General features: G+C 42.2%; 1 protein-coding gene across 1 annotated transcript in view; it reads right to left on the reverse strand.

The window, feature by feature from the left end:
* Positions 1-13,722, reverse strand: part of B3GALNT2 (beta-1,3-N-acetylgalactosaminyltransferase 2) — a 58,752-nt gene that overhangs the window by 15,146 nt on the left and 29,884 nt on the right. Inside the window, exons 8-11 of the mRNA XM_025213795.1 lie at positions 10,295-10,405; positions 9,474-9,552; positions 6,912-7,095; positions 4,964-5,089 (exon numbers count right to left, since the gene is read on the reverse strand). Of these exons, the coding sequence (XP_025069580.1) occupies positions 4,964-5,089; positions 6,912-7,095; positions 9,474-9,552; positions 10,295-10,405 (500 nt within the window). The remainder of the gene's footprint in view (positions 1-4,963; positions 5,090-6,911; positions 7,096-9,473; positions 9,553-10,294; positions 10,406-13,722) is intronic.

Consider the following 13,722-nt stretch of genomic DNA (forward strand, 5'->3'; position numbering starts at 1 on the left):
AATGCTGGTTTTCTCAGGTACAAAATAGCAAATTCTCTGATTTTAACCCCCCCCCCAATCCATCTTTTTCCGTGATTAAAATGAAATGCCACTATATCTATCTATATCGGTATCAGTTGAACACAATATTTTATTGATACATTTACAATTTAAAGCGATTTTGAAGTGTACCAATGCCTCAATCACTATACTAAAATAAATTCTAAGTACCTATATATTTTGGTGTTTAACTTTGGTTTTATCACGGAAAATTAAATCTCCCCCTGCCCCTTTGCTCACCAGGATGGGGGTCCAGCAGCTGCCGTCTCCCCACCCCCACTGCTTTGTGGCACTGAGCAGCCCTAATATGCTGGTGCTCTGCCCATGCCATTGCCCCTCAATTCACAAGCCACAGCCCCCCACCCCTGCTGATGCCCCTCACTCCCTACCCACAGCCCCCGACCCCAGCCCTGTCAGAGGTGTCTCCCAACTGCCAGGGCTATGGGGCCAGGGACTCGGGTTCATAGCCCCCTGCCCCTTGCAGCAGCGCTCAAGCCCCGGCTGCTCCCCAAGGGAGGCAATGGCTGCTAAGGTGGAGTGGAGACGCGGCTCTCCTTCCCCCACAGGTGGCACAGGCAGACCAGAGCCCATCGGGGGTGGTGGGAGGAGGGGGGGGAGGGAGATGTGGGTTGCCCACCACGGGCTCAGGGCTCCCTGCCCTGCTGCCCTCCCCTGGGGCCTCTGCAGCCCAGCAAGTGAGATCCAGGGCGGCAGGGCAGAGAAACTTGATGCCACCACTGCAAGCCATGCAACACCATGGCGAGGCACCCCTGCCTGCCTGCCTGGCAGCCACGAGGGTTAAAACTTGGTGTTGCTGCCCCTGCTGCTGCCGGATGTGCAGGAGGTGCCTTGCTTTGACGGCACAGGGCTTCCAGTGGTGGCCCCAAGCTTCCCTGCCCCACTCTGCCCTGCCATGCTGGGTCTCACCTGCTGGGCCACGGACGCCCTGTGGGGAGAGCAGCAGGGCAGGGAGCCCCAAGCCCACAGTGGGCATCCACCCTGTTCCACACACAAATCTGGGGACAAATGCCCTCCCCAGGAACACACACAGCAATGGGAAGCCAGCCCTCCCACACCCTAGACAAGCCGCCCACACCTCTGTCATGCTCCCCACCTGGGTCCTGCAGTCACACGTTCCAGCCCTGGGCCCCAAGCCCCATGTGCTGTCCGGGCTGGACAGCAGCCCCAGCCCCAGACCTGCTCAACTCTCTCCCTCCCTCACTTGTGGAGCCCCAACCCCCAGCCATGCGTACAAGTGCACATGGTGTCCTCCGCTGATAGCCCTTTTCCCACTCTCCCCAGTCTTTTGCAGGCTGGAACTCTGCCAGACTGCAATGGGAAACCTGCTGTTTCCCAGGTTTTTTCCTTAAAATGAGAAAATCTGGGTTTTACTGCGTTTTTTCCATGGTGAATGCAAAACCTGGATCCCTGCTGATTAGAAAGGTGTACACAAACCAATTCTGAGATATTTCTGATTCAGAACAAGCACAGGCACAACTTGTCTAGGGACAAATGCAATGTCTGTTCTGAGCCATAGTAATTATTGCATCAAGGCTCTTACTTTTGGATGAGCTAAAGCACACTTTTGAGAAGACGTCCAATCTTGACTTAAAAAGTCAAGTGACCGAGAATCCACCACCTGTGTTGGCAAACTGAGTTAATGGTTAACTATCTTCACTAAGGTGGGTGTCTGACAGCTAACCCTATTTTCAACATTCACTATATTTTTGCACTGACAGTATTCAGAGCTGCATTGTAAACTCTCAGTTGTGGGAAGCTGGAGGCTGTAGCCTGTGGGCAGAGGACAGTTGGGGGTTTCTGCTGCTAATACAAACCTGTAGCAAAGCAAACAACAGTATTAACCACTGTCATTCAGAATCTTTAGAACACACAAAACAGATCATAAGGTTGATTTTGTTCCCTCCTACACATTTCACTTCTAAAAAATATCACCCAGAAAAGTCATATAGGCCTTAAAAAGCTAATATTCAAATACTGACACACACTTGCAGTTTTAGCTGCACCATATTTTCACCCAGATATATGTCTATTGACTCCTATGTGGCACAGAGAAGTGCGCTACATCAAGCCATCCACCACATTTTAAGCCATGTATCAGCATCTGAAAAAGTTCTAGCTATCATAAGAGCACATTATAAAACAGTTATAAAAAGGAGTAGATTCTGCAACCCAGAGCAGAATCCTGTTCTTATTGATGTTATATAGTTTTTTTAATTGGCTTCCATGGACATAAGGTAGACTCCATGAAAAAGTGTTCTGAACTGAATTTTAAAAGCAACATACACTGAAAAATTACCCATATAAACCACCAAAAGGAGGAGTTTGAGACTTACTTTCCCCACCAAATATTTGGCCTGTCCAATTTTTTGTGCATTATCCTGTTAAACACAGCTTCCAAATCAATGTAGCAGTCATCATCTGTCTTCAACAACAAATCAAAACTTGTTGATTCTACTGTCCTGTTGCCAAGACAAAAATAGTGATTTAGTGGAAAGCAATTCAAAACTACATTAAAATTCTGTAACAAAACCTATATGCAATCTAAACAGTAGGGACCCTCTAGAGAGGTAAGCCATTCTTCCCTGTCTTTTTAAATGGTTATGCTCTAGGCTCATAGTGAGGACTGACTGCTGGTTCTAAAGGAGGAACGCATAACCACTATGACATCATCTCATGGCATGGGTTTATTTCTGCAAGAAACTTGAGGAAGGAATTTTGCAATCCAGGACAGATGGCAGGATTAATTTACAATGAATCTGTCTGAAATAGTACTGACCTCAGAAAGATGCAAGCTCCTGCTGATGACTGCACCACAGCTGTTCTGGCCATGGGCTATATAAAGGGTGAGTGGCCTAACTAGTTTTCTGCACACTATAGTTGGTTCAAGTGTGATATAACTGGGAAAGTGTCCAAGGAATGATCTGTAGCAATAATTTGGTGCTTATTCTCTGTAAGGCAGTTTCCACACATTGAAATGAGTAATCCCCAGCACCGCTGGGAGGTACTGCTATTATTTTATAGATGGAAAAACTGGCAGGAAAGGAGAAACTCTAAGAACTAGAATGAGATTATTCCCTGAGTTATCCCTAAAGGACTTGTTCACACTTTTGTTCATATTTTTAATAACATTCTATATAGTCACATTCCCTAAAGAGAAAAATATTTTCCTTCTAACCATTATTCCAGAAACTGAAAAGGAGATACATTTCTGCTAATGTGCAACCAGACAATACAGACACTAGGAAAATCTGTACTTTAACTTATTTTGAAAACTTTTTTGTAACCCTTTTGAACACTGGCTGACTACTTCAGTTAATCATTTGTGCACTTCCTGTCCCCCTCAAACAATTTCTATGAGGTGTTGGAATGATACTGGTAGTCTTTAAAGTTATAATTTAAAACAAAGGAAGAATGCACACAGGCTCAAAACATATCATTGAATTAGCTTCACTAGTTTCTCCACACCTACAGAAATAAGAATAAGGAAGCAACGCCCTGTGGGGAGAGCAGCAGGGCAGGGAGCCCCAAGCCCACAGTGGGCATCCACCCTGTTCCACACACAAATCTGGGGACAAATGCCCTCCCCAGGAACACACACAGCAATGGGAAGCCAGCCCTCCCACACCCTAGACAAGCCGCCCACACCTCTGTCATGCTCCCCACCTGGGTCCTGCAGTCACACGTTCCAGCCCTGGGCCCCAAGCCCCATGTGCTGTCCGGGCTGGACAGCAGCCCCAGCCCCAGACCTGCTCAACTCTCTCCCTCCCTCACTTGTGGAGCCCCAACCCCCAGCCATGCGTACAAGTGCACATGGTGTCCTCCGCTGATAGCCCTTTTCCCACTCTCCCCAGTCTTTTGCAGGCTGGAACTCTGCCAGACTGCAATGGGAAACCTGCTGTTTCCCAGGTTTTTTCCTTAAAATGAGAAAATCTGGGTTTTACTGCGTTTTTTCCATGGTGAATGCAAAACCTGGATCCCTGCTGATTAGAAAGGTGTACACAAACCAATTCTGAGATATTTCTGATTCAGAACAAGCACAGGCACAACTTGTCTAGGGACAAATGCAATGTCTGTTCTGAGCCATAGTAATTATTGCATCAAGGCTCTTACTTTTGGATGAGCTAAAGCACACTTTTGAGAAGACGTCCAATCTTGACTTAAAAAGTCAAGTGACCGAGAATCCACCACCTGTGTTGGCAAACTGAGTTAATGGTTAACTATCTTCACTAAGGTGGGTGTCTGACAGCTAACCCTATTTTCAACATTCACTATATTTTTGCACTGACAGTATTCAGAGCTGCATTGTAAACTCTCAGTTGTGGGAAGCTGGAGGCTGTAGCCTGTGGGCAGAGGACAGTTGGGGGTTTCTGCTGCTAATACAAACCTGTAGCAAAGCAAACAACAGTATTAACCACTGTCATTCAGAATCTTTAGAACACACAAAACAGATCATAAGGTTGATTTTGTTCCCTCCTACACATTTCACTTCTAAAAAATATCACCCAGAAAAGTCATATAGGCCTTAAAAAGCTAATATTCAAATACTGACACACACTTGCAGTTTTAGCTGCACCATATTTTCACCCAGATATATGTCTATTGACTCCTATGTGGCACAGAGAAGTGCGCTACATCAAGCCATCCACCACATTTTAAGCCATGTATCAGCATCTGAAAAAGTTCTAGCTATCATAAGAGCACATTATAAAACAGTTATAAAAAGGAGTAGATTCTGCAACCCAGAGCAGAATCCTGTTCTTATTGATGTTATATAGTTTTTTTAATTGGCTTCCATGGACATAAGGTAGACTCCATGAAAAAGTGTTCTGAACTGAATTTTAAAAGCAACATACACTGAAAAATTACCCATATAAACCACCAAAAGGAGGAGTTTGAGACTTACTTTCCCCACCAAATATTTGGCCTGTCCAATTTTTTGTGCATTATCCTGTTAAACACAGCTTCCAAATCAATGTAGCAGTCATCATCTGTCTTCAACAACAAATCAAAACTTGTTGATTCTACTGTCCTGTTGCCAAGACAAAAATAGTGATTTAGTGGAAAGCAATTCAAAACTACATTAAAATTCTGTAACAAAACCTATATGCAATCTAAACAGTAGGGACCCTCTAGAGAGGTAAGCCATTCTTCCCTGTCTTTTTAAATGGTTATGCTCTAGGCTCATAGTGAGGACTGACTGCTGGTTCTAAAGGAGGAACGCATAACCACTATGACATCATCTCATGGCATGGGTTTATTTCTGCAAGAAACTTGAGGAAGGAATTTTGCAATCCAGGACAGATGGCAGGATTAATTTACAATGAATCTGTCTGAAATAGTACTGACCTCAGAAAGATGCAAGCTCCTGCTGATGACTGCACCACAGCTGTTCTGGCCATGGGCTATATAAAGGGTGAGTGGCCTAACTAGTTTTCTGCACACTATAGTTGGTTCAAGTGTGATATAACTGGGAAAGTGTCCAAGGAATGATCTGTAGCAATAATTTGGTGCTTATTCTCTGTAAGGCAGTTTCCACACATTGAAATGAGTAATCCCCAGCACCGCTGGGAGGTACTGCTATTATTTTATAGATGGAAAAACTGGCAGGAAAGGAGAAACTCTAAGAACTAGAATGAGATTATTCCCTGAGTTATCCCTAAAGGACTTGTTCACACTTTTGTTCATATTTTTAATAACATTCTATATAGTCACATTCCCTAAAGAGAAAAATATTTTCCTTCTAACCATTATTCCAGAAACTGAAAAGGAGATACATTTCTGCTAATGTGCAACCAGACAATACAGACACTAGGAAAATCTGTACTTTAACTTATTTTGAAAACTTTTTTGTAACCCTTTTGAACACTGGCTGACTACTTCAGTTAATCATTTGTGCACTTCCTGTCCCCCTCAAACAATTTCTATGAGGTGTTGGAATGATACTGGTAGTCTTTAAAGTTATAATTTAAAACAAAGGAAGAATGCACACAGGCTCAAAACATATCATTGAATTAGCTTCACTAGTTTCTCCACACCTACAGAAATAAGAATAAGGAAGCAGGCCCAAGATCTTTACAGCTAATATGAGCCCATATTCTTGACACTCCAGGTGTTGTAGGTACAGTTCTGACATTTTCTGTACACCCCAACAGGTGACCCACAGGCTGTGGTAGCAAGTGGGTGCTATGGTTATAACTAGTGCTCTGAACAATGTGGAAGGCCTTCTGAAACCCTCTAGAGCGGGGACAGAGCCTGTGAGACACTGAGCACTTTCTTTCAGATGAAATCTGCATTGCGGTTAAAATAAAGAGCACATAAGCCCTGCCAATGTTGGACCTTTTGGACCTATTCAAAAACTCAACTCCCACTTTTCTTTTGACTTCAATGGGCTTTGGGCCAGGCCTCCTGTTGTCAACCAGCATCTAACACTGACATTTAAATTGCTAGTCTTCAGATAAATCTGTGGTATAATGCCATCGTTAGACTTATCTGAAGACTAGCAATTTAAATGAGCAATGACTTCAGGTAGGGCTGAGGCCAATCTTATGAAGAAAACTAACAACAATCAAAACAGAATATGATTTAACACAGGTTTGAGACAGTAGAGCGGACTGATTTATAGAGCAGTCTGTTCTGTACATTTGTTTTTATTAAGGCAGAGACTATGGCCTTTGTGGCAGCATTGTTGATTTTCATCACCAAACAGTTTTCTTTCCTTTGCAGTGAGAAAAATGATTAAAACTTAAAAAAAAGAAATCACTGCAGGCTACATACTCTGTAACACCATGGACTACCCTGCACCAGAAATATATCCTTAGGGAGTGCTTTAGTTATGTTTGTTTCCAACCTACCACCTGTAGAAGTTCAGCAGTTTGGCTGGAACATTTCTGTATGTGTCAACCACGTCTACAAATACAATATCATCATAGATTCTGCTTTCTTCTTTCAACAAGGCATCCTCTTCTTCCAGGTTTTTCAAGTGGCTTTCAAACCTTTCAGGGCGAGTATGAAGGTTTTTTAAGAGAGCATCACCTTCTGAAGGAGGGAGGAGAAATTATGCAGACAAAATTATGTCCCTATTACTACTTTCCCCATGCAATTGTGTAATTTTTCTTATACCACATCCTCATATTTATAGATTCAATTTGCCAGTAAACATCAAGATAAATTAGGAAATTCTGCAAGTAGTTAAAAAACAGGCACAAGTTTTAACAATTAAATGATTAAAATTAGAATTATTACAGGATTATTTGAAGACTGTATGTGTTCGTCTTGCAGAACACTACTTTGCTTCATGGAAACACTTCCAAAATACTAACTCTTGTTTAACAGAAGTAGTTGTCTGATATTTTATTCTCTTCCTTTTATCCTCAAAAAATGGGAAGGCTGCTCTAGCGAACTTCAGTTAATCCAAACTGCATGAACGTCTAATACAAACCAAGACTGACAGCTGTACTAAACGTAGCTATGTTGTCTTAAACCACTCTACTGAAGCTCAGCATATTGTCACAGCACAATCACACTGACCTGACATTGCTGCGTAAATGCATTAAGGCAGCATTGTCCAATGTGTGACCCATGGGGCACGTGATGCATGAGGGGTTAATATGTGGCCCCTGGGCAGTAGAGGGCTTGTTTCAGTGTGGCCCTGTTTCTTGACTCTGCCCTCAGGGCAGTGCAGGGCATAGCAGTACATCCTGCACCTTGGGGAGCCAGGGGCCTGTGTGTGCAGCACTGTGCAGTGGGAGCACCTGTGTACAATGTGGTTTGGTGCAGCATGGGGAAGGAAGCATTCACACGGGGCGGACGTGGTCTCAGGGAAGACCTGGTCCATGCTGGTGCAGCCTGCAGACTTTGCAGCCTCCAGATACTCCCATGTCAGCCAGCTCTGCATTAAGGGAAACTGGACAGACATTCCCTGGGTATATTCAATGCATTTTTGAACCTGCTCCTGCACAGATGTCTGGGAGATGGGACTGCTCAATCTTATCTCCTAGTCCTACCTCACCACAGCATAGGAATTATGCTGTAACACAGCTGTTGCTGTGTTTACAACCTTGTTATGCATAGCAAAGATCTGCAGTGTAGACAGATACTTATTAGTATGAGCAAAGCCTTGTGCTTGCCCTATGTTTCTTCTAGGTGCCTGAGAAGTTCTACAAATAAGCTGGTGGACTCACCCTCAGGTATCATTTTAAAAACAGGTTAAATAACTTCCACTTCTTTTCATTCTGAAGCAGAAACCTGTCCTGATTTTTTGAAAAACATGAACTTTTTTGCATTGTAGCACTATCCATGGGCCACAGTATCTGTCAACTTCAGTACTAAGGGCCCAAAGACCACACAGAGCTTGAAAGGGCTCCCAGAGGCTCTATATTCAATCTTCTCAAATGGGAAGAAAGGGTAACTGTACTGCTGGGACAGGTAAGAGCATTTTAGGTCAGTCAGGTTTATCACCATTAAGGAGTCAGCACTTATCAATAGGTACCACTGCGGTGCCAGATATACCACATTAATTACTGGCAAAAAGCTGACTTTTTTAAGGCCCCCTCCCCACATCAGGTAAAGACACGAGGGGATCTAATGTGCAATTCACACAATCATGCCTCCTGCCACGGCACACGTGCATGACAGAAGGTGCAACTGTGGGATTATGCATTAGATCCCATTGCACCTTGGGGAGCCCAATAACCAAGTTCCTGTGGCTGGGAACCTCATACACCCCAGCTGAGGGGCTCCCAGCTGCAGGGGTGCCCCATGCCCCGCAGGGCAGGATGATCACAATCTCCCCACCCTGGTGGGGTGTGAAACCCCCTGAGCCAGAGGATTACCACAGCAGTGATCCTCTTGGCTCAGGAGTTTCACGCAACCCCAGAATGGGGAGATCACCTCTGCAGCAATTCTCTGGCCCTGGAGGTTTCCCACCCCACTGGGGCTAGGGGATTGTCCTTGTAGTGATCCTCTGACCACAGGGGTTTTGTGCACTTTATAGCTGGTTGGCAATTTTTATAGTGTGATAAGTACTTGGCATGTGTAGCTAGTCTCAAGCAATACCTGTAATGTGTAGAGGGGGCTTAAGACAACCATTATGAACTTTTTTCTTTTTTAAAACATGGGCCTGATAACAAGGATCAAGGACAAAGTCAGGGAAATGAGCCTGGATCAAAAATAAAAAGGTTGCTTGTAGTGATGAAAAGACAGTGAACTGACAACATCAGCTGGGCCAGGGAATAAGAAGCAAGCAGAAAGACTGTGAGAACATCACCACAGTTTATTCTCTAGAGGAATAGACTGATTATCCTAAAAGTAGAACTTTTTAGCCCAGCAAAGTAATATTGGACAGTTTCAAGGCAGTTATTTAAATGTCCTATTGTATAACAATAGAGGCTGTCCTACTGCATCTTTCTACTTACCTTGAATAGTGTAGATAAAGCCTCCTGATATTCCCTCCACACCTTCTGTAAATTCATGTGGCAATGAACCTTCCCCTGCCTGATGGAGAGTGATTTAAAAAAAAAGTTCAATGTTCACTCCTGATGTGCGTTTCTTAGTGATTTGTTTAAAAGTATATACCTTTGTGATAACTAAGAATAAAAATAAAACTATTTTCAGTATCTCATTTTTCAGCATGTGCACATATGAAATAGTAAGATCTTATCATTGTAATTTTAGGTCGAAATGTTCATAAATGCCTAAACAATTTGAGATGCTCAGTTGCCATAAAAATTAAAAGCACCTGGATGTCAAAAAATTGATGCTGCAGTTTTCAGAGTTGCTAATTCTTTTTGTTCCATTACTCCAGATGAGACTGGAAAGCTAGGTTTGAAATAAAAAAGAAAAGGTAAAACAACCCTGACTAAAGCATAAAAGCTCTCCATGCTTGTGATCTAAAATGCTGACATAGAAAGAAATGATTATGCCAGGATTTCAGTAACTAAGCCAGAATATACCACAGTAAAAACCTGACTTCACTGACTTCAACAGAGCTTCACAAACAGTGAATTTTGACCCATTAGTTTAAATGCACCCAGAGGGAACAAGCCAACTTCATTCCCATCAAGAATGAAAAAAGACCTTTAGTGGCACCATTATTTTTGTACACCAAAGGACCCAAGTGATCCCCTGGTAGTACAAGTTTAAATTTAAACCAATTAAGGAAGTCAAACGTAAATCATCTCATATACTGAAGTTTATAGAAAAATGCAGGAAGGATAGGAAAGTGAGACTAACGCACCGCAGTGACTCTGAGCACACCCCCTCCGTCATTCACCATCACTTTGTGAAGGTTTCTAGAAACAAGGCCCTGCAAGTCTTGGCTTTCCCATACAATAGTGCCTTCAAAACTCTGTGAAAAAAGCATACTGCAGTTCACCATTACCAAGACAAACATATGCTTACATGTACATGCAGGGTAGTATTATCTCACAGTCATGCACAAAGATTTAAGGGCAAAACAATATTTCTAATTTTGAGAGATCCAGCTTGATATAAATGTTGGTTTTGTAACACAGCAAAGGTATCTTTCTTAGCCTTGATGGCAACAAAACAAATCAGAAATAAAAGGATGAAGCATACGAAACAGTTAAGCTTTTTAGCCAAACATCATATTTCTCCACGTTAGGAGCCATATTAAAATTTAATAGAAACCTACAAAGAAAGTTTGTTTTCCAGATGTTTAAAAAAACTGAACTGTATTTAAAAAAGAAGTAAACTGAATTTTTTTTAATTAACTGTAAAAACTTACATTACAGAATACATTAAAAGAAATCTGAAAATCAGTGATGCTTTTCATCATCTGCAAAAGCCCTTATCTGAGTTCTCTGCTGAACTCAGAGGAAGAAATGGAACTGCCTTTGCTGCCCTGGCACAGTTGTCACCAGCTGTTGCAGGACCATCACAGGACCCAGGCCTATCTTGGCAGGCAAGTAAAAGATATAAGGATTTTCTTCACTCCCTTCCTTTTCCCCAACCCACCCTCAGGCTTTTAATTATCACTTTAAAGTTATCTCTTGGGCATGTATGATCTTAAGAGGGGTTTTAAAAAATTATTAAAAAAAACCCATTTCAGTTAGCTTCTTCGCTGATCCACTGAATGCTGCATATATGGACACCTATAGATATGTAAATGCTACAATAATTTCCTGATGAAACCTCTCAGATGGTGAGAAAGAGGCAAAAAGGGATGAAGGATAATTTTAATTATAATTATTAAATTATAATTTAATTTTAAGTTGTCTCATTTTTAAAATAAGCCTGTCCCCACCAGAAAAAAAACATACAATAGATCCATCAAAAGTTTCGCAAACATTAAATAATTTTCTTTTCAGCAAGATATGGTCGAGGTTTAGATCGATGCCTCCCAACCTGAAAATGAAAATGTTGGTACAGTGACCACAACAGCAGGTGGCTGTTGTGTGCATGCAAGCAAAACTTTCTCATTATTTACAATTATCCATGATTGCTGACAACTCATCAATGATCAGAATGGTTTGCCAGCCTGCCTGTATGCCACTCTTCAGTTCCTGCTTTGCACTGTCCTTTTCTCCATAGACTCTCTTCACTGACTGAGTTCCAAAACAGTTCAGCTTCCCGTAGCTTCATCAGACTTCTCAATATCATCCACCAACCGGTCATTTTTCATCACTGTGGCATGCTCAATATGCAATCATGGATACACACTGCAAAAGTCCCTCATCTCTTGGTTTTTAATTCCAATTTAGTAATGAATACAGGGCCAGATCTAGGGGGAGGGGGTGCAGTGGTGGGGTTGCCCCCCCACTGCTTTTGATTCCTGCACCACCCAAAATTTAAAATCAACTTTCTGGCAGTGGCAGCAGCATTTCTATTCAGGCAACAGTGAGGGAGTCAATTGAGTTAATAGATCATTACAATCTACCTGATTCCTTCTAAACTCTTCATTCCACACGTGTTAATGACCCTCTCTCCTTTTTAATGGTCTTGATATTTCACTAATCAAGCTAGCCTTTCTTCTGCAATGCTGACTGATGTCTGTTAGCTGCTCCTGGTAACCTAGCTCCTATTTCACAGCTCTGCAAGCTGTTTTTATCTCTAGCTAAAACACTAACTTTTGTTTTTTATTCACAAAATATGATATAGCAAATTAATGCACATTCCAACAAAACTGCATTAGTTTTTGCTTTGATCTTAAATGGAATAGCATAGTAGTAAATTCTCTACTTTATTTTTAACTGGAGAAAACTGTGTTGTCTTATATGTGATGATGATGTATCACACACCACCTACACCTCCCTTTTCAAAATCCTAGATTCACTCAGGAACAGACCCAGTTAGTCCTCTGACAAAGTCAACTTTTATGCTTAATACCTTCACTCTGCTTGCCTTTATTTCTTAACTGAAAAGACAAATGGCTCATTACTAAGCCTTTTTGTAAATAATTAATGGCATGACTTCCCAACATCCTCCACTGTGAAAAATCAGATAGCATCTCTTCTTCCCTTGGTGATGTATTTACAAGGTATTTTAGTAGCTGCTTTTTCCTATTTTCACATTTTTTGCAGGTTTGAGACTCCTTTTCTGCCTGAATAAAAGGGAATAGGATAACACTTTCCAGGTCTACTTCAAAAACATGTTGAAAGGCTAAATCAATTAGTATTCAAGATCGTTGAAAGCAAGGTGTTTCGGTAGTGCAAAATATTATTGCTTTATAAGGTGAGAGATTTGTAAGCAAATTTACTAATGGCTTTAGCCTTTAGCTACTCTGTTTCTAAGCTCCTAATGGAAACTTCAGGCCTAGAAATGCTGAAAGGAGATCATTAGCAGCACACCTGAGACCAGATAATCTATTTTCTCCTTATTTAAATTCCACCCTTCTTGCAACTGGAGAGCCCTGGCATTCACAATGAAGACTGAACAGGTGTATTGACAGAATGCAGCCTTGTCAAACTCCTTTCCTAATGTAAAACAGTACTGTGTCTTTTGTTGTTTTACTTCTCATTAGTAACAAAGTGTACATATGGCACAGAGTCCTACTTCTACATGAGTGGTTTGGAGCTCTGTGTCAAAACAAATGCTTCTTTAAAACTTGTCCATAAGAGCCCCTTAGCCCCGGTGTTTGCTGGCTGTGCTCTCCTGGTACTTTGACTAACATCTGAAACTGCGTGATTGACTCGGCCTTGGACAACCTGGCCTGCCAGATCCTTGCTCTTATGTTTTATTTCCCTCCATCCCTCTTAGGATGATGGGGGGAAAAGTAGCACCTTAGCTGAAAGACGGAGGTTCTTTAATGCTTTCAATCTCTAAAGGAGGAAGCGTAGGAAATATATGAAGCCTTGTACCCAGCTTATGGCAATTAAACACTTCACTACAAAATCTATCCACCTCAACATGACTGCATATTGAAATGTGTGCTATGAATCTCTTCCAGATGAGGCTGCCTGCTCCAATATCCTAAATGCCACAGAGGACAATGAGCCAAATCCAAAATGGAACTTACACACCTACACTTGCATCCAAGAAAAAAAAATCAGGCACCTTCGTCCATCCCCCAAAAGCCACCCTCATCTCTTAAGCAACTGAGAGGCCAGAGGCACTAAAGTTTTCACCAGAAAGCTTACTTAGGTGCCTAAAGCTGTGCTGCTGAGAGAACCCACAACTGGTGCCAGACCAGTCAAGCTGAGTGCC

The sequence above is a fragment of the Alligator sinensis genome, unplaced genomic scaffold (genome assembly GCF_000455745.1).
Source record: "Alligator sinensis unplaced genomic scaffold, ASM45574v1 scaffold93_2, whole genome shotgun sequence".
Taxonomy (NCBI): domain Eukaryota; kingdom Metazoa; phylum Chordata; order Crocodylia; family Alligatoridae; genus Alligator; species Alligator sinensis.